Below are 27,142 nucleotides of genomic sequence, written 5' to 3'. Positions count from 1 at the left end.
GGAAAGAACCACATAATTTATTTTTGCTTGTTGTGGTCGCACGTAACCCAAGATCTCTTGGGCGTGTCGATTCCTAATCGTGTTTTTGAAGAGTGACTGGAAACCCAAGAAAGAAGGGCTTGTCCAGCCTCCCCTTGTGCCAGTTTTCACTCATTGAGAGTGGACCGTGCACTTAGCGGCCGGCCAATCGATGTGAGGTGGGAAAAAGCAACCTTGGTGTGAGCGCAAGGCAGCCAAGGGGTGCGCTTGCGGAAAAGAGAAGAACTCGGGTGAAAAGAAGATCCTTCTCTAACACAGATTGCAAGCTAAAGAAGAACCTCAAGACCCTCAAGACCCTCAAGAACCTCAAGAACCCAAGAACCCAAGACCCATAAGAACCCATGTTCCTCGTGAACTTAAGAACCCACGCCTTCAGTGTATGGTCATCACACGAAGCGGAATGGATACTTCGCATGGAGGTGATGGGCATGACAGTAGCGAAGAAGAATCTCAGCACCAAGGAGGTTTTTCTGACCCTCCTCCTTCTCCATCTACGTCATGAATTGTATATGGAGGCTTTGGCCAAGTCGATGGCGGACATGATGGCACAACAAGAAGCGCAACGCTTTACCTTGGAGCGTGAGCGCCAAGAAAGACATGCATCCTGAGAGGAACGGATGATTCGCGAGCGTGAACAAGCGTGCTTGGCGGACAAGGAACGAAAAGAAAGAAAGGCAGCTTTGGAGCGTGAGCGGGATGAAGCGCGCTTAACGGCCGAAGAAAGACAAGTGGCCTTTGAGGCGGAGCGTGAGGTGCAGAGAGACCTACGCATGCAAGAGCTGGTCCGACAGGTTCTCACCTCGAAACCTGAGCCGACCAAAAATGTTGGTGGTTCATCAAGTGGCGCAAGCCGAGATTTGGACTCCAACAACCCAGTCAAAGAGAAGTTGACTTTCAGTAAGTATGATGGTAAGATGGATGCTACTGTTATTCAATTTAATGCTTATTTTGCGACAACTAAGAAGACAGGCAATAGCAAGGTTTTGACGACAGCCATGTACCTTGCCAGTGATGCAATTAATTGGTACCACTCATGGCAAGAGGCACAGTTAGCCGCACACCTAGAGGAAGCCGACGAAGACGCGTCCCTTTCCTTCAATTGGGCCGACTTTTAAGACAAGCTCAAGGCGCGGTTTATGCCACCCCAGTACCTCGCACGATTGAAGGACGATTGGCGCGGACTCAAGCAAAATAGTATGCCAGTCATGTCTTTCTCTAATCATGTTTTGCAGCTCGGCACTCAATTACGCAAATCAGATGCGAAGCGCAAAGAGGCATTCCTTTATGGATTGGACGAGTATATCAAGTTTGATGTGGAGGTACTTGATCCAATCGATCTCAACAAGGCGGTAACGATTGCTCTCGCACATGAGATGAAGCACAATAAGGGAAAGCCTAAGGAGAACAAGACTTCTCAAGGAACCTCTTAGACTTCTAAGAACCGCAGAATGGTAAAAACGGTAAGAATGGTAACTCTTCTAGCCCATCTTTCTCTAATCCTTCGGAAAAGAACTCTCAAAATGAATCTAAGGGCTAAAGCACCTGCAAAACTTAAGCTAACTCCGGATGAAAAAGCCGCACAAGGAATTATAGGAGGCTACATAACAGCTGAAGAACAAGTGATTTATGCTAAGGAAGGTAGATGTTATCAATGTCACATCAAGGGTCACATTAAGAAGGCTTGTCCTAAGACAACCCGACCTAAAGAATCTAAGGCACCCACAACAACCACAAGTACTTTAATGAACCAAGCTGAATCTTCTCATGTCTCTGACACACACATTGATGAGTCTCTCATGAACTGTTATGGTCATGTAAAGGGTCAGCGTTTTATCATATTGTTTGATCCAGGCAGTATGCATGATGTGATTAGTGCCTCTCTTGTTGAGAGAGCCCGCCTAGAGGTTAGTCAGAAATCTCCTCTCGAGGGCTTTGGCTTTGCTCCCGGTATGGACTCTCTCATCACGAAAGAGTGCCTTGATGTGTTGTTTACAGTTCAACAGGCTGCCTTCATTAGGAATTTCTCGTGTCTCCTCTTTCAGGATGTGATATGCTTTTGGGCATTATATGGTTTTGTGAGCATAACCCTCTCATTGATTGGGAGGCCAACACTCTCACATTAAATGCCAAGACTGACTCTCCTATGATTATTCGTGCTGAGGAGGGTCTGCATTCTTTGCCTGTTATTTCTCATGTGCAGGTAAAGCGTGAATTACGACGAGGAGCACAAGCGGCATTCATCTATGGTGCTCCAGTTTCCCAGAGCATTCAGGTTCCAGACAGGTATTCAGCTTTGTTTACCAAGTTTAAGCATCTCTTTTTGTAGGACGATCTTCCACCCCGTCTCCCATCCGAGCGGCCGGAGGACCATCGCATCGAGCTTTTGGAGAGGGCACAGCCTGTCAGTAAGGCTCCCTACCGTTTGAACAAGACACAGAAGAAAGAGTTAGAGCGACAACTCACGGAGTTGGTGGCTAGAACATTCATACGTCCGAATGTAAGTCCTTTTGCTGCTCCTATTTTGTTTGTCCGTAAGAAAGATGGTTTGTCTCGTTTGTGTGTTGATTACATGGCATTGAACAAGATGACGGTCAAGAACAAGTTTCCAATGCCGCGCATTGAGTATATCCTTGATAGGCTCAATGGGGCGGGGCAAAGGTTTTTAGTAAGGTCGATCTCCAGAGTGGATACCCTTAGGTACGGGTTTTCAAAGGCGACATCTTCAAGACCGCTTTTCGCACAGAGCAAGGGCAATGGGAGTATGTTGTTATACCTTTTGGATTGACAGGTGTCGTGGGTACCTTTAATCATCTCATGGTAGGCCGTTTCGGCGATATGGTTGGTGTATGTGTGTTCATCTTTCCGGATGATATTCTCATTTTTTCTGCATCGTGGGAACAACATGAAAAGGATGTCGAAAGGGTACTAACCTGTTTGGATAAGTGTCAGTTGTACATTGCAGCTAAGAAATCTGAGTTTTTTCTCACTGAAGTTACTTATCTGGGCTATATCATTTCAGCAGAAGGCGTCAAGCTAGACCCCACGAAGGTGGAACAGGTACATAATTGCGATTTGCCCAAAACTGCATATAATGTGCGTTCTTTTCTTGGTTTATGTCAAGCATATAGTTTGCACATAGAGAATTTTGCACTTATTGCTGCACCCATGACTGATGTTTTGAAAGCGGTAAAGACTCGCCGCCAGCGCGTAGACTTGCCGAAGCAGCCATTGAGGCTTTCACAGCTCTCAAGGTTGCGGTGACAGAAGCACCGTGTCTTATTCTTGCCTCTTGGATGACCCCTTTGAGGTATGGATGGATGCGAGTAATGTTGCCACATGCGCTGTGCTTCTGCAACATGGTCGTCCTGTAGCTTTTCTTAGCCGGAAGCTCGATAGTGCAAAAAAGAACTATTCAGTTTATGATAAAGAACTTTTGTTTGTCATTCACTCTCTTAAGCATTGGAAGCATTTTCTTTATGGTAGAGAGTTCACAGTTCGCACAGATCACCAAGCCCTCAAGTGGCTCCAGTCTATGCCTAGTGCACATTGGAGTGATCGCCAAGCACGATGGTCACAATTTTTTGAAAAATTTGCAAGTTTGATTGAGTATGTGCCTGGAAAAGCTAACCCTGTTGCAGATGCGTTGAGTCGCAAAGGACAGATTTTGGCTCATGAGTCAAGATCCACAGTTTCTATATAGGAGGGGTGTCTTTCGACAGCATGAAGAACCAATATGCGGATTCCGAGTTTGGTAAGCAGTGGTTGCAGGCTCTTGCTTCCCAAGGGCCAAGCAACTATCTCATTCGTGATGGTTTCTTGTATTTTCGTCAACGTTTATGTGTGTTACTCTCTCTCAGGCCAACCATATTGCATGATGCACATGATTCTCTCACGGGTGGGCACAGGGGAATGAACACCACTTTGGAAAAAATAGAAAGATTTTTTTATTGGCCTAAAGTGTGAAAAAATGTGTTTCGTTATGTCACACAGTGCACTATATGTCAAAAGGTAAAAGCTCCTCGGGGTAAGTAGCAAGGCCTCTTGCTTCCGCTGCCTATTCCCTATGGACCTTTTCAAGATATTTCCATGGATTTTGTGACTAACCTTCCATCTAGTTTGCATTCAAGGAACACTCAATGTTTGACAATTGTTGATCGTTTCAATAAGTTTTGCATGTTGATTCCTTGTAAGGCCACAATCACTGCACAAGATGTAGCACGGTTGTTCATAAAGCATTGGTACCCCCTCTGTGGTTTGCCAAAATCGATTTTTTCAGATAGGGATGTTAAGTTCATGTCCAATTTTTGGCGCGCATTGTTTGAAAATTTTGGCATTAAGTTAAATTTTTCATCAGCTTTTCATCCACAATCAGATGGTCAATAAAGATTTACAATCAGTTGGCTTTTGATGTTTTAAAGTCATATGTGCATGATCAGCAGTCTTATTTGGAGCTCTATCTCCCATTGGTTTAGGCTATTTTGAACGACTCTTTTTCCTCTGCCATTGGTCGAAGTCCGTAGGAGGCAGCTTTTGGCCGTCCGTTCCAGTCACTTTTGACTCGCTCGGTCTGTCAAATGCGTGATGCCAATGCTGAAAGTCAGTCATTGGATGAGATTTCCGAGAGTGTAAAGCTTCGGCTAAGCAAGGCTCATGAATCTTATGCACGGCAGGCTAACAAGCATCGTCAGGATGTTTCGATCAAGGAAGGGGATTGGGTATATTTAAGAATCATGAAGCAACGTCTTAAGCAAGTTGGAAAGAAGTGTCCTAAGTTGTCTTTTCGAATGTGTGGTCCATTTCCTGTCATTAAAAAGATAAATGAGTTTTCAATGAAATTGCAATTGCCTAACTCATGGTCAATGCACAACGTTTTCCATGTTTCTTGGTTTAAAGTGTTTCAGGGAACGCCTCCAAAGGACATTTCTGAAGAAGAAGAACTGGAGATCATCGATGAAGCTGAAGTCATGGAGCCGGAGCAAGTGTTGCTGCATCGGTTTCGACATGGTTCGAAGAAGCAAGTGAGAGTGTACCTTTTGAAGTTCAAGGATCGATGAACCCACGATGCAGTGTGGATCGACGAAGAGTTTTCAAAGATTATCCAGCGTTGTTGGCAGACTACAAGGAAGCCATGCAGCTTGGTACCAGTACCTCACTTTAAAAAGGAGGGGATGCCACGTGCACATCTAACCCTATGTGCATGTGGACAAGCTACTTCATGACAAGGGTGAATTCAGTTAGCCTAGCTTAGGAAGTGTTCTGGCACTTTTGTGAGTCTGTTCGCAGACCGTGCATGCCGAGGCACTTAGAATAGATGCATATCCGCTGGTTGCACACAGCATGATCATTAGCATTACCATTAGAATCCATCAGCAGTATTTTCCAGTGCATTAAACCTATTTTCCCTATTTTAGCCATTTTTCACTTATTATTTTTAAGTGACTTTTGTTGGGAACTGGGTAGGGCAAACGAGCCAAGGTAATATAAAAGAAAACCTAGCGCTAGGCTTATCTGGCAGAAGAGTAGGAAGTGCACAGGCAAGTGACCTTGCAGCAGGCATCTCTCTCTCTCTCTCTCTCTCTCTCTCTCTCTCAAGAACCTTGAAGGCTTGGCGTTTATCAGCCTTACAACAGCGTTTTTCAGCCCCATAGACCAGGGTTTGTGAAGCCTTGCAGATCAGCGATTGAAGCCTAGCAGATCAGCGATTTCAGCCCCTCATATCAGCGTTTTTTCCACGGAGCAAACCACCTTTTGGACAGCAGCATACCAGCGTTTTTCAGCATCAATTTCAGCGTTTCCTCAGCAGCATAAGACAGCAGCACTTCAGCGTTTTCTTCAGCATAAGACAGTAGCACTTCAGCATTTTCTTCGGCAGTAAAGACAGCAACAAATCCAGCGTCTATAGCAGATACGTCGCCGCCGTCGTCTCCACACCTCGCCTCATAGCCTCATGAGTTTGCATTAGCATCTTGTACCAGTTTTGTGCAATCAATAGCGTAGACTTCTCTCGCCTTCGGAGGAGGGTTTGACAACTTTTTGATGTCGTATTCTTCTTTCTCTATCTCTCAGTCTCAGCACTTTCATTCAGAGTGTTTATCCACTTTGTTTGTGATCGCCTGCACTCTCTCATTAAGGGCACGGAAGGCTCTCCCTTCCGTAAGTAAAAGGAACCTTGAGCATAGTTCGGAGCACTCATCTTAAGCAAAGTTCAACATTCACCTCTGTTGCACCTTACAAGGAATGACTGAGAGAGTCCTTTTCTTGTTCTTTTTTGGGTTCCGTTTCATGTGTCTGTTCTTGTTCTTTGTCCTGCAACAAATCATGTTTCTCTAGAATGAGACTACGTGTTTTATCCTCGTCCAAAACATGAGAGTGAGAGATTAGTGACATGGATGGAATCTTAGTGTCACATTGAAGAACCACGAGAGGTGCTCCTTCAAATGCGAGACTGAGAGTTTTTCTTTCCAACAAACTTGTGAATTATGACCTTTAAATCACTTAATGCCAAAAATCACATCGTATCCTGAGAGAGGAGAAATCACAAACTTTTGACGAAAACGAACATTTTGAATGGACACGGTCACTTCAGGACATTCATGCGTAACTCTAGTATTTTTACTATAGCTTGACAAATGCTAGCCTTTATCATGGCTGAGTATGTCCATCACCTCCGGAGGGTGATAGAAACTCAGCTTGTTGGTTTTGTAGAGTACGTTCAAAGCATGAATAACCTCTATACAAACTTGCACCTACTTTTGGGCACTGACGACGTGAGTAGGGATGTCATAGTTGTTGTCCAAGCTATGCATGATAAAGGTGATAATCGTATTCTTCCTGTTTGGACAAGCAGCGAAGTTGAGGTCACATATTGTCAAGTTTGGATCTTTGCTCTTCGTAGGTTTGTAGTAGTATTTATTTTTTGATTTCGTATTTAGCTTACCTGAGAACTTAAGAATGTGTTCCTTTAGAAGTTGTTGTGTGAAGTTTGATTTCTAGGATTAAGTTTGTAAGATGTCTTATCCTTTTTTGCTTAAAGTTAAGTACTTGTTTTAAGCCAAGTAAGTTGCGTCAACTTATTTTATGCATGTCTTTTCTGAAAACATTCTTAAGTTAATAATGTTTTGTATTATCTAGTTTTGTTTCGTAGCAAACAAAGTGATTTAGTTTGTTTGTTTGTTTTTGTTTTTGTTTTTTCTTTCTTTCTTGTGTCCCTTGCTTTTATAGTTTTATGAGTGCTTTATTCCCTCTTATAATTTGTGAGTTCAGACTATTCTGAATTTATGAAGGTATATTCATGCGTAAACGAAGAGTGCATGCCAGGAGTAAAACCAGAGGCCTCAATGGGATCAATGGGTCAAACTTCTAGACGTGCGCTCTTCACGAGAGAGTCGCTAATCACATCATGCATACTACCAGAATCAAAGAAGACCGCAATGCGTTGACCATTCACATAACCATAACAATGCATGAGAGATGCATCGGCACGATCGTGAGAAACTTGGGACACATTAGTGTGTTCTCTGATTGCATTAATACAAGATGTCAATTCAATGGGTTCTTTAGGTGCGTTCTTAGGACAATCTCGTTTTATGTGACCCTTAGTGTGACATTGATAACATCTTCCTTCCTTAGAATAAATGACGTTCTTCTGCCGTTATGTATCCTCCTAAAATTCCTTGTGCGGCTTTTTCATCCGGGGTTAGCTTAGGTTTAGCAGGTGTGTTAGCTTTACCCTTAGATTCATTTTGAGTGTTCTTTTTCGAAAGACTAGAGGAAAATTGGCTAGAAGAGTTACCGTTCTTACCGTTCTGTGGATTTTGAGGAGTCTGAGAGCTAATGTGAGATGACTTGTTTTCCTTAGGCTTTCCTTTGTTGTGCTTTACCCTTAGATTCATTTTGAGTGTTCTTTTCCGAAAGACTAGAGGAAAATTGGCTAGAAGAGTTACCGTTCTTACCGTTCTGTGGATTTTGAGGAGTCTGAGAGCTAATGTGAGATGACTTGTTTTCCTTAGGCTTTCCTTTGTTGTGCTTCATCTCTTGGGAGAAAGCAATTGCTACCGCCTTGTTGAGATCCACGGGGTCGAAGACTTCTACATCAAACTTGATATTCATCCAACCCAAAAAGGAATGCCTCTTTGCGCTCATCATCTGATTTGCATAATTGGGTGCCGAGTTGCAAAACACGGTTAGAGGAAGACATGACTGGCATACCATTTTGCTTGAGATTGCACCAATCTTCTTTCAACCGCGCTAGGTACTGAGGTGGCATAAACCGCGCCTTGAGCTTGTCTTGGAAGTTGGCCCAATGGAAGGAAAGGGGCACGGCTTCTTCGGCTTCCTCTAGGTGCGCGGTCAGCTGTACCTCTTGCTATGCGTGATACCAATGAGTGGCATCACCGACATCAGGTCGATTGGCCGGCCGCTAAGTGCATGGTCCGCTCTCAATGAGTGAAAAGAGGAACAAGGGGAGGCCGGACAAGCCCTTCTTTCTTGGGTTTCTTGTCACTCTTCAAAAACACGATTAGGAATCGACATGCCCAAGTGGACTTGGGTTACGTGCGACCGCAACAAGCAAAAAATTTTTATTGTGGTTCTTTCTTTGAGTGATACAGAACACTATCAAAGCTCTGATACCAATGTAAGGTGCAACGGAAGTGAATGTTGAACTTTGCTCAAGATGAGTGCTTCGAATTGTGCTCAAGGGTTCCTTTTACTTACGGAAAGGAGAGCCTTTCGTTCTTTTAGTGAGAGAGTGCAATGATCACAAACAAAGTGAATGACACTGTGAATGAAGGTGCCGAGACTGAGAGAGAGAGAGAGAGAAGAATACGGCACCAGACAGTTCTCAAACCCTCCTCCAAGGGCCCCCCTCTCTATGGCGAGAGAGGTCTATGCTATTGATTGCACAAGTCTGGTACAATGGTCTAGATGCAATGGACTTGTCGATGATATCGATGACAATGATGATGACGACGACGAGGATGGACTGAAATCTGAAAACGCTAGGGCTGAAATGTGCAAATCTGCTAAATGCTGAATTCTGACATTGTGTCGGCAAGGACGGCGATGGCGACGACGTGACGACGATGCGCTGAAAACGCAGATGCTGAAAACTGCGGACAGCGGGCTGAAACTGAAAAGGTTGGCTGATCAAATGGTACGGTGAGGATCTGCTGCGGGTAGGTGGTATCTGCGAGGCTAGGGACGGGATCTGTTGTGTCTAAGTGCTGAAAATTGAGAACGCTGCTGCAATGGGCTGATCTGACGCTGGAAAACTGCAAAACGCTAGGCTATCTGCAATCTGCAAAAACGCGAGGAGATTTTTAGCCCAAACGCCAAAGCTGATCTGGTATCTGCTAACGCCAGGCTAATTTGGTACTGCTGAAAACTCTAGGCTGAAACTGTAGCCAAAAACGCATCTGTTTTGCTGTTGGCTGGAAACGCTAGGCCACCTGTCGTTCATGTTTACAAGTTGCACTGCAAGTTGCTGGAACTTCTGCTGCCTCTTCTGTCAGAAAGTGCTAGCGCTAGTTTTTTTATATAGTAACTTAGCAAATTTGCCCTACCCCGTTTCCCAACAAAGTCACTTATTAAATAATAAGTGAAAAATGGATAAATAGGGAAAATGGGTTTTGTGCACTGTAAAATGCTCATGATGGGTACTGACTGTCATGCTGATGATCATGTTGTGTGCAACCAGAGGATATGCAACTACTCTTAAGTTCCTGGACATGCACGGCCTGCGCACAGGCTCACAAAGGTGCCAGGACACTTCCTAAGCTGACCTGAACCCTAGACTTGAGATAGCTTGTCCACATGCACATAGGGTTAGATGTGTACGTGACATGTCTTGACTGCTATGGCACTGGTGGCGCTTGGGAGAGAATTTAAAAAATTGGATGGCTACAAAGAAAAAAAAATATGATGCACTTATAGAAAATGAAACGTGGATTTTACTCCACAAACCTTGGAATCTGCACCAGTGATGAAAACATGTTCACTACGGCAACTAATTGAGTCCTGAACGCATCATCTTCAAGTTGCCCAGTCATAAAGCTCTGTAGTGGGGGAACATTCACATCAACAAGAGGTACAGACAGACGTGGCCATGAACTCTTGCCAACCTCGAACACTGTAGGAATTTCTTGTCTGTCCTTCGAAGAGGAACCCTCTTCCATTATACCCTTCCCTTTGTCGGCCATAGTGTAATTCCGTGTTCCTATACTCTGTGTCTTCACCAAACCAACCGAGGCTCACTTCTTGAGGAAAAAGGGATTTTGTGTTGGCAACGGAACCATGAAACGGGCCCATAGGGCAGTAGACGTAGGCTTTCACCTGAAACTTTACTTTAGACTTTAGGACACATAGAAACTTTGCAAAAGAAAACTTGTAACGGGAATTGATACTTCAAACACACACGGCTTGGAAGCTAGAGCGTTACCAAGCAGACGCAGACACTTGTTGGCCCCAAAGACTGGCGCCTCTTTCGGTATTTCTTTATTGTATTCTAAGAGGGAATAAAAACCTTTGATTTCCTACGAGCTGACCCGCATAATCCGGGCTGAAAATGACCTGTTCTGGCCCAATTTCGGCAACATAATTGTACTAGGACGCTTCAGAGCCAGTATCTCCACGCAATATATGACTTTCCCGACGCATACGGACACTTCGCAAAACCTGGCGAGAATCTGCAGCATGCTGAATTCTTTGTTTTCTGCCTTGAAAATGCGTCAAACCACCTATACAATGGTCCCCTCGTGTCCCTGGACCTTCTGGGGGTATTAGGGACCGTTTAGGGCTGAAACCCTAAACCTGCAAAAATACACAATAGGCTGTATTTTCCTGTTTTGGGCTCTGTTTCGCGAGCCGGTCACATCCGTAGCAACTCCTCCAGCTCCCGCACTTGTAGGGCTACTTGCCCTTTGAATCGGACGAGATTTCTCACGTGAAACCTCTCCAAATTCACCTATACTTGCGGGGATTAGCAACTAGCTAGTCCAGTACCTGTGCAAGAGGCTCTTGCCTCGGCAATCGCGCATGAACCCACACAACTGTACATAGGTCAAATGAAGAGCCCTCTTGTGGGGTATCACATAGCTGCACGGAGGGGAGAGAGAGAGCAGTGAATGCTGTGCAAGGCTTCAGTTCTTGCACTTCACTGTACATAGAGGGTAGGCAAGCACACAATAGCTTTGGTATCTGCAACAATCCACCATACAGTTGAAAAATGCAGCCCACGTTTTGTTTTAATGCTTCTCTCTCTCTTTAGTTGGAAAATGCCCAAAAATGTGCCGAGTGGTACTCATGCATTAATTCCCGCTTTGGATCTTCTGGTCTAAAAATATCTCAACCGGTTGCTCAGTTGACTTAGCGACAGAGTAATGAAATGTTCCTCTTGTCATTCCGGAGCAAATGACGCAAACAGATTTCATGGTCTAAAATAGCAGTTCCCTGAATTTTAGGAGATGCTTCCATTGGACTCTCACTGGTCATCTGGCCATCTTTCACCATTGGGACCACATCCAAAAATGCAATGTAGCCTAGTTTTTTGGTGATTTTCTCTGGGTGACCCCACCTTGTCACTGTGCCTCTATGGAGTTAATTTCCTAGTATTTACCAACTTATTAAGTGCGGAGAGGGGACCTAGATGACTTTGAATTGAGCCTAGACACCCTTTTACTACTAGAATTCCAATGCCAACCAACTTCCCATCTGCGGGTGAAACTACTGTTTCACACTGGCCATACAATCTGCGGCCATTTGCAACTTCAAAAAGAGGGTCTCAAAAATTAAACGAAAATCATCGGAAAGAAACCAACAACTAAGGTTAGTAGTTGCCACGTCCTCGTGACAGTAATTAGCCATTGCCATGTCTTCGTGACAATATGTCCCCTTTGTCACATGGAGCGTGAGACAGAGTTGCAGTACACATGTCACTGCCCAGTTTAGTATGAGATACGAGGCCGCTTTCATTGCCTGTTCAAGCAGGGCTTTGGGCCACTCTCTAGAGTCATGGGGTATGAGGACCAGAGATGTCTGGGACTGTTTTTGCTCGAGCTGTGCAAACACAGAGAGAGCCTGATGAGAGGAGAGGCTAGCTAGTCTCAGAGACGGATCACATACTTCTTTAGAGCAGACAATGGGCAGCCGAAGGAGTAGCTAGTAGAGCTCACATTCTCCTCATACCAGAGGCACGCTGATCGATGGAGCGACCGAGCTAGGGAGATCCTGACGCCCATGACTACGGAGGACTACACAGCATCGACGGAGGCTGCATTAGAGGATTCGGATCACTTTGGCCCAGCATGCATGAAGCGCGGTCAACCTACTACCATGGAGGAGATTGATGAGATCCGCTAGCGACCGATGATGGGTCTCTTGTGATTTAGCTCTTCTGAGGATTGTACACCGTGTTCATCTTGTACCAACCTTTGTATCAGCTCTCACATTGTGTTGTAGTAGCCTTCATTCACTACTTTCACCCCCTACTCATATCCTACACAATTCCAACTAGCTGCTTAGTTCACATCTAGTAGTTTAGGATTCTATAGTACCCCTTTTTTCAATACCTTTTTTATTTTTGGTACTCAAGACATTAAATCAGATTCACCGCGTTGTAACTTTTTGATCTTATAGGTCATTTTGGCCTTTTGAAGACGTTAATATAACATTTCATTTCTAACTCTGAGAATCGTCAAAAGTAAAGTATAAACCAAGGCGAGTGTAAAAATTGCTACGTGGCTAAGGCTTCCGTTTCAAAGTGCTTCAACGTTTCAAAGGTGTGAAGCAAGCCCGTTTCCCGTCTCTAAGGTCTGAAACGCGGTTTCCTAGTAACTATGCACTAGGCTTTAATACAGTGCAGCGGAAGGTGTGGTGACAAGGGAACACGTGGAACAGTAGAAATAGAGCAAACATATTACCTGCTGTATAATTTCAAGATTGTGGGTTTGACCTAGCATCACATCTCCAGAACATTGAAATATTTGACCTAATAATAGCCATTTTGAAATTTAAAACAAAAACCAACAGAGAATCGCAACAGAATAGGCTTGAAGACACAAGCCGCATGCACGCCTGCACGTACACAAACACACACACACACACACACACACACACACACACACACACACACACTTTTTTGTAAATCAATTTGATTTATCTATCTGTGGGAAACCTCAAAGAGAGGAAAACCCACCAAAAAAGATGTACAAGAAAAGGAACACAAAAGTGTTCGGCTGTACAAAGTGGCTGAAAGCATTCATAAGAAAGTTGATGTATCTCTGTCGTGATATCACCAACTTCCAAGGCAAACCGCAAAGGCTGCCTAAGGGAAAGCTTGAAGAAAGGCAGGGGATCTGTATGAGATGGAACATATTGCCATTACGCCGTCGCCACAGGCTCCGGTACGCCCAAAACCTGACCCACACACTTTTTTTTTGTAAATCTGCTTTGATTACATTACAAGTGGGAAACCTCAAAACGAGGAAAACCCACGAAAAGAAAGGGATACAAAAATCTGAGCATTGTAAGGCTTCGAAAGCTAGAAACAGTCAAAGTAAATCCTGTAGGCATCAAGAGTGATGTCTCCAACATCATGAGCAAAATGTAGTGCTTCACCAAGAGATGATTTGAAATAGTGGAAGGGGTCAACATAGGTGTCGTGGAACATTAAGGAGTTCCGATGGTGCCAGATAGTCCACAGGGTCCAAAATCTGACCCAAGTGAAGAACACGGCAAACTGAGAATGCGATGGCCGAAGCACTGAGAATGCGATGGCCAAAGCACTCCAAAAAGCCAAAAGCGTCTATGAAAAGAATTGGAAGGAAAACCCAGTCGAAGAGCAGTTGACACTTGCCGAATGAAGGCTCGGGAGTGGCGACAACGCCATAGCAAGTGTGGCACGGTCTCCTCAGCTTCAAGGCATCTGGGGCAGTGGGGAGGTGCAATATGCCGAGTATGCAACACACTGCCAACAGGTAGAGCTCCCACTAAGCAGCGCCACAAGAAAACCCGTTCCTTCAAAGGTAGATGACTCTGCCAAATACGAGACATTGTGTGTTGCCACCACAAGGATGACTCGGAGAGCAACCACAACCGATTACCATGATGCACAATCCATATATTAGACCGAAGGATGGCATATAGACTGCCAGCTGAGATGCAGTCCAATCTAGTCGGAGCCAGATTCCAATCAGAGAAGCGAGAGTCCACATCCAAAGGCGGAATGGGTGAGTAATCAGCAAGCATCCTTTGAATTCTCCGCCAAAGAGAAGAATAGTGAGGACCCAACCGAAAGCGGGACACTGCATCAGCGAACGAAATAACATAACCTGAGCCATCCAGCACCTGATGCACTTGATAGATTCCTTTTTGGGCAAAAAATTATGCTTGGCGAGGAGACCGTTGAACCAAAGTGTAAGCGAAGGCCCTGCTCCAATGCAGACTCTCCAAACGAAGAGAATTACCTGCAACCGATGGTCGACCATTCCAAGCCAAATGCGAAGTGACAACTTTCCAATCAACAATGAGAGAAGAAGTAAAGGGACATCCAGGAATGTGTCCTTCAAGCTTCCCAAAAACAACATCCCAATAAGTCGGTTGCCAATGACCAAAAGCTGGGGTGACAATGTGCGTACACAAATGTGTGACCATGAGAGCCTAGGGTTGCCGCTGCTCCACCAAGATAGGCAACAACATAGCTTTCCGGGCCAAAAGATGACGTCGCAAGTCCAAAATATTTAACCCTCCAAGCCGCTTGGGAGAACACAGCTTGTCCATAGAGAGAAGCCGAAGACCCTTCTTGGTAGATGAGGTCCGCCAAAAATGCTCTAAAATATTGGACATGAGGGACTGCATGCACAACCGAGGCCAAGATAACAAAGGCAAGTAAAACTGCACATAAGCCACAAGGATGCATTGGACAATCCTGAGACGTACATGAAGTGGCCACGTCACATGGATAGTTTCCAATAATTTAACTTGGAATGTAGACGTTGGAGCACCCAATCTAGTTTTTGCATAGCCGATACATTCCAACCCAACGGATAACCCAAATGACGAACCAAAACATGTGGAGGAACAATCTCCCCAGGCCATAATATTCGATGCCAGTCACACTCCTTCAGAGGCAATAGCTTGGATTTACTAAAGTTAACTTGAGACCCGCCGCCAATCCAAACAAGTCAAGAGTATGCATAATTTGCTGTACATCCTCATAGTGGTTACGAGGCATAAACAAAGAGTCATCCGCATAAGCCTGACCAGCAAAGTGCCGTCCCGAAGGTAAAGATAGGCCATGTAGCCTGCCACTGGAAGTGAAGGAATCCAAATACATAAACAAGGGGTGAGTGGCAATCGCATAGAGCATAGCACTCAAAGGGCAGCTCTTTCTCACTGACCGTCCCAAAGGCCAAGATTCTGTAAGAAATCCATCCAGCAAACCCGCAGAAGTGCTATGTGCATACAAGAACAGCACGACACGGGATATCCTAGGCCCAAATCCCAAGTGTTGCATGGTGCCTGCAATATAATCCCAAAGCACAGTATCAAAGGCCTTTTCAATGTCAACCTGCATGACCAATACATCCTGTCGAGTGTATTTTGCATATTCCATACCAATGATGACATTCGCGAGGTTATGAGTAATTTGACGTCGTGGAATGAAGCCGTATTGAGATTGATGCAAGCCTTCATGCAAAAAGCACTTGAGTCGGTTAGCTAGCATTTTGGCCATTAATTTATATACCACAGGCATAAGTGTAATAGGCCGCCAATGAGAGAATTCTTCGCACAATGCATGCTTAGGTATCAGCTTGAGCAAACCTTCTTTCCAAGAGGAGGGCAATTCCTGCTGTTCCCAAGTTGTATTCATCATGAACAACAGAGGCATCTTCAAATAATCCCAGAAGGACAAGAAAAATTCCACAGAGAGGCCATCCCAACTAGGAGCCCTCCATCGACCCAAATCAAGCAAGCTGGCATGCAATTCTGGCTCAGTGAAAACAGCCTCCAAGTCTTGAGCCTGCCGCATCGAGAGGATGGGAGTAACATGGGATAGAAACATGCGACGCGCTCGACAAGCAGCGCTCGTGGGAGAAGAAGGGGCCTCAAAAATCTTGCCATAATGAGAATGTAAGGCGAGTGCTAGCTCTTGTAAAGTAGAGGTCCATTCCCCTGATGGTAATTTAACTCTTTGTATAGCTTGAGACTGCCTGGAGTGATGCAAATGCCGGAAAAATTGTTTAGAAGAACAGCCTTTATCTGCAAAAGCTTGTTGTCGAGCTCGAGTTTGCCATTTGGCCAATTTCCTCTCATCATTGTGCCGTAACACAGCGCGAGCAGAAAACAACTCAGTCGCTTGAGTGTCAGTAAGAGAAGAATGATTCGCCAAGTGCATTAGTCTGCTACAAGCATCCTTCGCCTGAGTAACCTGTTCCTTGAATTGTGACAAATAATCCCTGCCATAATCCTGGATAACACATTGGACACGCATAACAAAGCGTAACCAGGCTATGTCCATATCAACATACATCTGGGAGATCAAAGGCGGGATGATATCCACAATCATAGCCCGAAAAGGCTCATGCTTGAGATGAGCATTATTGACATGCAATAGCCTCTTCTTGGGCAGGCGATCATTGGCATCAAAAGAGCCAAAACGAAGCTTCAAGCATACAGGAAAATGATCCGAAAGACACATAGCATAATCAATCTTCAACTTGCAAACAAAGTTATCATATTGTTGCATGTGAAAAAGATATCAGCGATCAAGTCGAGCGCGATACATAAATTGAGCATTATGTTGAAAAGTGAATCCTGGATCAGTAGCATGCGATAGGGGCCACAAGTCAAGTCCATTACATGTCATCATAAATTGATCCCACGATTGCCGTTCCATATGAAGCATGTGAGAATGCCCAATAGTATTATCTGCATGGTTAGGTGCATTATTAAAGTCCCCACAAAGAAATGCATTATAACGCCAACAATAAGAGGAGATAGCGCTCCACAACCGTGCCCTATCTACAGAAGCTGTGTATGCATATAAGCCTCCAAATTCAAAAATTCTCCATCAACAATACATTGGATGACCATCCATCTCCAGCTGGGTCATTAAAAACCAAGGTTGGGAAGAGTTCGTGTTGAACAAGTATAAGCACACCAGAATAGCCGGCCGAGCCTGCATAAGCTATCCAGTAGCTTGCAAGGTAAGAGGTCTGTCCTGCAAATTGATGCTAGTTATGCTCCTGAAGAACCACAATATCTGCTTGACATGTATGTACATAGTGCCAGGTTAACCGCCACTTGTCGTGATTGCATAACCCACGCACATTATAGGAGATGCACTTCAAAGAACTATGCATTCTGATATGGTATATATAGTGGGCGAGGAAATGAGAAAATGGGAAAAAACTCAAGTACTAGTGCCCATCGACACATCCTCCCTGGCTGCAATCACCTCAGGAGGTGGGTCAAGACCTGGACTTTGAAGATTGAAAGTAAAAGCACCTTGCGATGAAGAGGCTTCGCCTGTAACAACTTCCTTATAAGAACGGACCATCTTGTCCCAGGCTTCAGCCAAAGACATGTTGTCATTACAAGGGAGCTTTTTTTGAGCAACATTCTTCAAAGGGGACACATAATTAAGAGAAGATGCCGAAATACGGGCTGTAGCAGCTTTAACGGGTTTCTTGGGCAACATCTAAGCTTGGGACGTTGAAGCCGGTTCTTTGCCTTTGTCTTTAATATTCGGAGAGGCAGAAAGTGCAGACAATTGGAGTTGTTTCCCCTTGCCTTTATTCACCCCGGCTGTCGGAGAGGAGGTTGAAACACCTTTGGTTTGAACGTCAGCAGAAGATTTCGAATTTGAGTGGGGTTGAGGAGTAGGAACAACTGAAGGCGGTGGTTGCAGGTTGGGTTCCGGACATTCGGACTGCATATGGCCGAATTTGCCACATCGGAAACAAGAGTTTGCAAACTTGCCCCACTTAAGCTTAAATGGACGCTTGCCAACCACTGCATCCCCAGAATCGATGGAAATACCTCCTTGTGTGGGGATATCTGTGTCCCACAGAATACAAAAACGGTTTGTATTTGCGTCCAGCTTCGGAGGGCAAATGACTTTGCCCAGCTGAGTAGCAAGCAAAGGAAGGAAGTGACGCCAGGTGCGAGGAAAATCGACCACCTCAACCCAAACAGGACACTTTTGACGAATGAGACTTTGATAGTCCTTGGTGAGAGCCCAGGGCAGTACATGAGTCATCTGCGTATTGAAGAAAAGAGGAGACATTTCAAGCAAAGCGTCCCGAGCATCCATGTCGGCCAACAAGACTTCATAGAACCCGCGCGCGCCGAAGTAAACCCCTCGGACTGCTTGCCGTTTCAGCAGGAAATCAACCCATTGGCCTACATCCTAAGCCGTAGGCATTCTTCCCGGGAAAAAAAGAATCACCGCGTTGAGCGCATATTTAGCAACGGGATCCATAAGCTCCTATATAACCTGACACACACACACACACACACACACACACACACACACCCTTGGACATGACGGCCTATGCATTGAGTTCTTATCATTACTCCGAGGACGCAGGACAGACTTGGGCAAAATAAAGCTGGCACTAAACAAAAGCATTAGATGGAAAGGATTAATACAAACAAAATTAAGCTATTAGGGCATACACACCTCTGAAGATGTGAAGGTATCCTGAATAGCCTAAAAATACTGAACTTAAAGTGCTGTTTATTGCTTTGCTACAACTATTAGAAAAATGTTCTGAGTGATAAGAACACTGTAATGTACATTGTAAATAGGGTATTGTCACATATGATGACAATGTTTTTGTCTCATGCATTTTTCAGCTCAAAAAAGGGATTTTCAGGTTTTGAGGATGTAAGAATCTTCAGGTTGTGTGACCTTTTGGACAGTGAGGCTGCATTTTGTTTGTTAAGGTTATAGGTAGTAATAGATGAAAAGGAAAGCAAGACAGAAATAAAGGAAATAAATTCTAATTTGATTGATGGATATATTGATTAAAGGCAGCAGATGATGGAGATGCAAGTGATGTTGAAACTCAAGATGCATTTTTTGATTTCCTAGGACAGGAAAGGTTAGTGATCGATCTTTGCCATGCAAGGCCATTTTCTGACAGTTGGATACATAGATGATAGGCTTGCTGCAACTTGAGTGCTAATTGTCTCTTTGTGTCAAGCTGATAAACAGGGTTGACGATTGGATAGATGAACACGAGGAAGATGGAACACTCTCCTTTCCATCGTTTTTCATTGATGAAGATGTACGCAAAACTCTTCTTTTGTTTGTCTACACCTATGCAGGTCTATGGGAGTAACTACCTGAATTTTTACTGACATTTCGTGGTAGAAAACTTAGAGGCTCCTTTCTTGTTGGGATTTTGTAGGCAGTAGTTTGCCTTGATGGAGATGCTTGTCTTGTGCGGAAGGGGCTTAATGAAAAGGATGCAGAGTCAGGTTTGGAAGATATCTCAGTTGCCTGCGATTCATGTGACTGCTGGTAATAGTAAACGCTACCTGTCATGTGCTTTGTTGAGTACAACTTGTCAATTACCTGTCATTTTTCTTGATATTGTGAGCAGGTATCATGCATCTTGTGTTGGATACAACCCTGATTCTCAAGGGGAAAGATCATGGATTTGCCCAAGGTATTTCTCAACAAACTTCTGTCTTTATCATTGAGATTCTGGAAAAAATTGTGTAGTTCTGTTTTTATCTTCCACCAAAGTTGCACTTGACATTCAAGGCTAATCCTTTACATCTATTAAGTAGCATTTTCTCGCAGATGTGTAGGAACAGGTGTTCTGGACTTATTTAAGTTTCAGTCTGCTTCCAAGAATCTTTCATCTAAACTTTCAAGTAAGAGTTTGTCTCTGCATAAAGATGGCTCCTTCACTTTTGTCGATGAAGGAGAGACGGCTGTTGTGGTTTCCATGGATGCCAGCTTTGGGTCTGTGCTGGATGAAGCAGCAGACCAAGGTGTCCCAGCTCGGAGTACCAGCTTGGGCATTAAAAGCAGCCTGGATGAAACTTGTCTGGAAACTTCTGTGGATCCAGAGGGGTCTGTGTTGGATGAAGCAGCAGACCAAGGTGTCTCAGCTGGCAGTCCCAGTTTGGGCAATGAAGCAGCAGACCGAGGTGTCTCAGCTGGCAGTCCCAGCTTGGGCATTGAAGGCAGCCTGGATGAAGGTTGTCTGGAAACCGCTTTGGATCCAGAAAAGATTCCTGTGGTGCCCTCTATGTGTATCATAGAGAAATTGTTAAGCAATACAAGCAATATGGTTTCAAATGTGTCTGTAACTGAGCCAGAGGCAAGTGCATTTGACGAGGTTACTGGTCAGAAAGATGTTGCAGTAGAGGAACCATCATCGTGTGCAGATGTCATGCAGCAACCATCAGAAACATGTCCGGTGAAGCCTGCAGTTGGTATAGAGTGTTCTTTAACTTATCCTCATTTGAACACAACTCATGAATTGGTCGTAAAGTCTTCATTATCCCCACCAATCCAAGATGAGGGGAACACCAGTAGCATGACAGTTGTCTGTGCACAGTCTTCTAGTCAAGTTCCTGGAGATAACCAAAATGCTCCAGATGTAGGAAAGTTGTCTGAAAGCATGGGTAAAGAATTCAAGGGGGAGTTACACAGGGCTCAGGAAGACGAAAACCTGAAGCAAGAGCTTGTCTCTGGCAAACAACAGAACAAAGTTCCAAAGAGACGGGAGCCTCCATGCAGCCTTCCTGATAAAGAACAAAGGGGGAAAAAGAAGCTTAAATTAGAAGACAGGTATACCACAGCTTCAAATGTTGACCAGTTGGCAATCTTTTCAGACTGCCTGTGCTTGCACTTGCTATTTGGATTTTGTTTCAGGTGAAGTTTTGTGACTGACTTTTGTGGGTGCAGGAGATCTCTGCCAAGTAGCAGATCAAAGGTCCAAATGATGCATCTTCGAGAGAGTTCGTTTGATAGCATACCATCGGAAGCTGCTGAGTCGAGGGAGCTAGTCAAACGATCAATCAACGAGGAAGTCAGAGCTAAAAACGAATCTGATTATTGTACCTCTTCAGAGCCAGAAGCCCTATCTGTGCAAGAAGTTTTAAAGCCAAAATCAGAGGTCATGGACGAGCTGAAAGAATTAGTTCAGGGGCCTGCTCCCTGTCACAGGAGAGTTGTAATTGCACGAAAGAATACAACTAGTGCAACAAATGGGTCAAGCGAAGGTGTTAGGACAAGGAAAATTGTTTATCGAGGGAGCACACTAGATGAAAATGTTTGTAGAATAGTGAATGATATGCGACAACACCTACAACGAGAAGCAGCTGCCTTGGGGATTTTAGGTGATGATAGGAAAGTGGATGTTGCAGACGAGAAGTTCTTTGTAGCATTTAAAGCAGCCATTCAAAGCTCACAAGCAAACCTGAGGCAGCAGCACCCGAGTCCTGTGAAGAGAATGGCAGTTCAAAAGCCGGGATCCAAACTAGATGCATCAAGGCAAAACCTCATGAAGAAGCTGTATGGTGGTTCTGGGAAGCGGCGCCAAGCATGGGATAGAGATTGGGATGTTTCCTTTTGGAGAGAGAGGATAACACGTGAGAAGAAATCCAGGGAATCGAGTAAGACTCTACTGCAGCAAGAGATGGCTCATATGGAAGAAGCAATGCAGGAATCGAAAAAATCAATTAAAGCTGAGCTCAACTCCCTGAAAAGTCGAGTTTACCTGGCAGACACGTCTCTGTTACCAAGGCAGAAGGATATAAAGCCTCTGTCTGAGCAGAGTACAGCCAAGACCAATCCTGTTTACGCACCTCAGAGTAAATCTCTAAATCATGTAAGGACGCCAGAAGGGCCTCCAAAGCGTGCGACGACATTAGGAGTTTCTAATACAGGAGAAACTGATGGGAATCAACCTGTAAAGACAGACAAGCGGAGATGGGCACTGGAAGTTCTTGCAAGGAAGACTGGGCAGTCAGAAAAAATCCAAAGAAACAATGGGTCATTGTTGGTGAGTTTTGCTCATAAGCACTGCTTATTTATCCACCTTGAGTGATTGCCGTTGTAGCAAAGCTAAAAATTGTGCTGCAACTTCACATTCATCATCGGTGCATGTTTTAATCTTGATCTAATGATTATATCACTTTTGATCTGACAACCTGATAAATACAGGCAGAGCTGCCTGGGCACATGAGGCCTGTCGTGGAATTTGACCGGCGAAGCAAAGTGCCCTCTGCAACTAGGCAGGTGTTACTGCCTTAAAACTCTGCTCTGTATAGCTGATGTCTTTCTCCTCAATGTTTGCCTTTTTAGTGGCCTAAATACACCCTATAGTGATGTCTGTCTTGCAGATTCAACTTGATCGTTTTCTTGAGCATTATCTTCAACAAGCACCAACAGAGATCGTATGTGATAACCCTGAGTGCCAAGCTGCCGTAAGAGAAGCAATCAACAAGGAGAAAGAGATTTATGATAGATCAAACTCCAAGGGTGTGTATGTAAATCTATGTGTACAAGCCCTTACTTCCTTGCCAAAGCTTGCCACTGTAAAAGCAGAAGAGACATCGCCAGTTAGAGCTGCAGAGTTTTCACCTTTCTCAGCTGCAGAAACCTCTGTTGAAGCAGCAGGAACCTCAAACAATGATGATCGGGCTGTTCTCATGGCCTGGAAGGCCGCAGGTTTAATTTCTGACTCTCCACCAGAAACGTGCGGTGGACCAGAGACAGAAGTTCCTGGAATGAGAATCGACTGTATTCCTTCTGATGGTAATTTAGACTCAGAAAGTCCAAATGACCGCAACAGCCCTCCTGCAGGAAATTCTCACTCTATTGGTATTCTTCCAAACTCTGTCGATACCAATACTGAGACAGGAAGTGACAAATTCTGTTCTAACGGAGTGGAGGATGTCAGGGATGAAGAAACGTGCATACAGGGTACTTTAAGGCATGATGCCAACAATGATACTGAGAAGGTTCCAGAAGATAAGGAACTGGGTGCACAAAAGGAAATGATTGAGGAAAAAGCACAGGACCAAGAAGCAAATTGTGACCAACATACATTGCTTGAACCTGCACCTGGCGAGGAAGGAAACTTGAAGGAAACTGAACATTGCTGCTCTGCCGTCAGTATGCCTGTTCAAGAACAGCCATCAGATATGATACAGGGGTTTCCTTTGGATGCGAGCACACAGGCGGAACAGCATACACTTGAAACAATGGAAAAGATCTCAAAACAGGCGAGTAACTACATTGACATACTTCCTATATTGCTAAGCTTCATTGATACAGTCTTTTTTGGCTTAGCAGGCAAATGTAGATGCTCCTAATGGTATTACTCAAGTAGTGATTGTTCAATTCCTGTTCAATTGCAACAGCAATTATCTTCAACCGTTAACAAGATCTACATTTTGTCGATTTTCTTGTAGCTGTATCTTGCATTTAAAAAAGTGCTTTGAGTTCTACACGATTGCATTAATGTGTTTGCTTCCTATCATACCATATTGGCACTAGCAATGACAGCGTAGTGGTTGCTAAGGAATCCTTTAGTGTCTATGTTGATCTCTAAAGCTGTTATGTCTTATGCAATTTGCTGACAACATTTTTTGAGTGGTTTACAATTCTATTTTCTGATTTCCATAGGTCGAGTTGTATGTGAAGGAGCACATACGACCTCTGCATAAAAGCCATATTATCACCACAGAGCAATACAAGTGGGCTGTCACAAAGACGACCAATAAAGTAATGCAGCATCACTCGCAAGCGAAGTCTGCTGATTTTCTTATTGTTGAGGGTGAGAAGGTGAGGAGGCTAGCAGAGCAATACCTTGAGATCTACAGTAAGCACATATTTCCTGGTGTTAAGTAGATATATGAGCCCCAAGGTATTTGTTTACTTTAATGAGGATGTTTATACCCCAATCCTAGTGCACATATATTGTTGTACACCTGGGCTTCAATCCCTTTGTTGCCAATGTAATCCCCCGAAATAGGGGAAAAAGTCGTCCACAAGCTTTTTAGATAGCGTAAAATAGGAGCTTGGTGCTTTGTAACATATTGATGAGGTCTCTCTCTCATTTTTTTTGATAAGCAGACCACCTGAGTAGTATTTGTGCCTATGTTGTTAACTTAAAACTGTGTGCCATAATATTAGTGAAAATCCAGTTTACAATACCCAATTTCCTGTCTACTTTCTTTGGAAAACTGTTTGTTGTCCTTGGGAAAATAATTGAAGCTTAGGTGGTGGAACTTTGTCCATTCATAGCCCCGTCATAGCCTTATTCAGCTTTAAGGTGTGCTCCGTTCACCGGTTCAAGGGCTATACATAGAAAGTGTATATATATATATAGGATGATTGGGTGGAGATTCGCCAGACTCTAACCTATGGGTTTAGGGATGAGGTGTCCAGTGCAGCGGAAGGGTTTAAGGCTTTTAGCTTAGATCTAGTGCTTCGCACAAACACAAGGTTACTTTACTTCACTTGAGAGAAACTGAATTGAACACAATAAAAGACAGAGGCAGAGAGAGAGAAATGAGAGACGACACCAAATGTCGCGCGTCCCAACCACCCTCAAGAGCCCTCTTGCTTTGTTGCCATAGCAAGTACTTGCTTTAGATTACTTGCACAATGCTGATACTATGCTGAAAATGCTGAAAATGCTGAATGCTATGCTTGATGTTGAGGGGATCTAGTACTGATGCAAAAATGCTAGGTTGATGCTGATGCAAAACGCCATGGTTGCTCTGATGCAAAAACGCTGGGCTGAATCTCATGCTGAGGTTGAAAACACTGGTGCTTCATGGCTGAAAAATGCTGGTACTGAGCTGTTGGGTGAGTGGTTCCTAGTTGATGTCGTAAAAACAGAAGGTCAAGTGACTCTTTTATAGGTTTTTTAGCCATTTTCCCTACCTACTTTTTATAAATGTCATGTCTAAGTCACTTATTAATAAATGACGTAAGTGATTGTTCATATGCCTATATGCTTAAGTGACTCTATTGTGCAAGTGAGGGTATGATGTGCGTGATCATGCACGTGGCTCACAAAATGCCACACTAGATCTTGTAGCAGTAGCTTGTCCATGTTCCAACGCAATGTGCACATGGCACGAGGGCTCGAGGCAGCTGGTCGATTTTTGTGATTATGGCAGTTCATGGTCATGTCCTTGCATTGGCATCAAAGCCCGAGCCCAAGCCTCGTCAACATGTTCACTTTAAAGATGACACCAGTCCTCCTCCTCCTCCGAATAAGGAAGATCAATGGGAGTTGAAAAAATGGAAGTATCGGAAGAGGAGATCCCGAAAGACTTTGTTGTTCAGACATTGGCTCTACTAACGACGTTGGCTTCTTAGCACTCCTACACCTTGGGACCACCTTCAACAAAAAGAGGAGTCATCTAATTTGGGAACAAAGTTCGACAACTTTGAGCGGAGAAAGGGCAAGAAGGAATTCAAGGATGGGAGCCAAAGCATAAAGTTCGACACTTTCTTCGGCCACAAGGATACGCCTCGAGCCTCGTCTTTTATTCAGCAGCTTGACACCGCTTTCTCCGAAGGCAATGTCACTGAAGCCTCGAAGGTTCGGAAGGTTGCGTCCCTCCTGAAAGGGAATGTCCAGACTTGGTGGTCTACGTTGTTTTTGCATGGGAAAGTGCTTGGAAACTGGGTGAAGTTCAAGAAGCTGTTTTCATTTATTTGCTACTTGAAGCTGACATTTTGACGGCTTGGAACCATCTGTGGATGAAAGAGGAAGACACTATTTCCACTTATAATAAGTGGATTTGGGATACATTTTTTCCAATGGCTTCTTTCGAAAAAATCTCTTTAATGGAGCAAATGGAATGGTATGTTGCGGTTTACCTAAAGAGATATAAAGATACTGTGTGAAGCAAAGGTCTTCAAGTATACAATGACTCGCTTCAGAGGTCTTCAAGTATACAACGACTCATGGAGCTATGGACCATTTCTAGTTGAGAATAGTATTGTTGACATATTCTACAAATGAGCCAGTGACTAACTTGCAGAGAAAGAAGTATGAAATCCAAGAAGTTGGTGCAGACGAAGAAATATATTACCTCTCAGATATCTACTGAGCAGAAAGCGGAGTATTACTTGCAAGGAAATTACTTCATGTGTGAAGAAATGGGCACATCTTCGCCAAGCATCCTAAGAAAGAGAAGATTGAAGACAAACTAGAAACATCGAAAGTGATAGAAGATCGAGCTAAGGGAAAACCAAGGACGGACTTATACCAGATTTCATGGGGACGTGCAAGGATCACATTGATCCCAATACAGAGCTATGTAGGACGTGGGGCAAAGTTCAAGATCAAGAAGCCATAATTTTCTTTGCTAGCGATGCCGAGGCCAATTTTATCTCGATAGGTATGGTGGCTTGTTTGAGAATCAAGCGTGAAGACATGGGGCCACAGATGGATGCAACGTTAGCCACACTAGGACATGAAGTCGTTGTAACTCTTGCCATTGGCAAGCTGAGGCTGCATTAATAGGGTTACGTAGGGCACACGAGGACTTCAACATTATGCCGGAAGGGTGTGATGTTCTTTGAGGGATGCCTTGGCATGCCTAGAACAACGTTGTACTGGACTATAGGGTTGAGAACATTCAGCTCAAGAATAGTAAGGATAGGGATGTGATGATTGATGTAAAACTCAAAGACAATGGCGCCATGGTTGATCAAGCTTCTGGTGTTCTTATTGAGGAAGCAGATTTGCCCATTTTGGTTTCCTTCCCCGGCCTGAGGAGAGTACCTCCCGCGTCTATCCGGGAATGGTTTCGAGATTGGGACAGTCTTGGGAGACCCCACATACAACAGTTCAATCATACCAACCCTATGTGTCTGTGGACAAGCTACAGCATGACCAGGGTTCAGTTCAGTCAAGTCAATCTAGAATAGGAAGTGATCTGGCACTTTTGTGAGTGTGTTCGCAGACCGTCCATGTCCAGATACTTAGAATAGATGCATATCCTCTGGTTGCACACAACATGACCATCAGATTCCAGTCAAATCCCATCAGTAGCACTTTTACAGTGCATAGACCTATTTTCCCTATTTTAGACATTTTTCACTTAA

The 27,142-nt window shown here is 44.2% G+C and overlaps 1 protein-coding gene across 2 annotated transcripts in view; it reads left to right on the top strand.

Moving 5' to 3' along the window:
- Window positions 1–24,168, top strand: part of LOC147449780 (RING/U-box protein) — a 37,679-nt gene extending 13,511 nt beyond the window's left edge. Inside the window, exons 4-12 of one of the 2 annotated variants that reach the window (XM_086522136.1) lie at window positions 19,075–19,145; window positions 19,259–19,331; window positions 19,455–19,567; window positions 19,650–19,715; window positions 19,853–20,851; window positions 20,969–22,067; window positions 22,229–22,303; window positions 22,408–23,292; window positions 23,696–24,168. In XM_086522136.1, coding sequence (XP_086378262.1) covers window positions 19,075–19,145; window positions 19,259–19,331; window positions 19,455–19,567; window positions 19,650–19,715; window positions 19,853–20,851; window positions 20,969–22,067; window positions 22,229–22,303; window positions 22,408–23,292; window positions 23,696–23,920 — 3,606 coding nt within the window. In that variant the 3' untranslated portion in view covers window positions 23,921–24,168. Of the gene's footprint in view, window positions 1–19,074; window positions 19,146–19,258; window positions 19,332–19,454; window positions 19,568–19,649; window positions 19,716–19,852; window positions 20,852–20,968; window positions 22,068–22,228; window positions 22,304–22,407; window positions 23,293–23,695 lie in introns of those variants that run through there. The other variant, XM_086522137.1, reaches the window with a different exon arrangement.
- The last annotated feature ends 2,974 nt before the right edge of the window (window positions 24,169–27,142 follow it).

Source organism: Adiantum capillus-veneris, chromosome 10 (assembly GCF_014529385.1).
Source record: "Adiantum capillus-veneris isolate H3 chromosome 10, ASM1452938v2, whole genome shotgun sequence".
NCBI lineage: Eukaryota > Viridiplantae > Streptophyta > Polypodiopsida > Polypodiales > Pteridaceae > Adiantum > Adiantum capillus-veneris.
The sequence above is the reverse complement of the archived record's forward strand: the minus strand, read 5'-3'. Positions and strand labels throughout refer to the sequence as shown.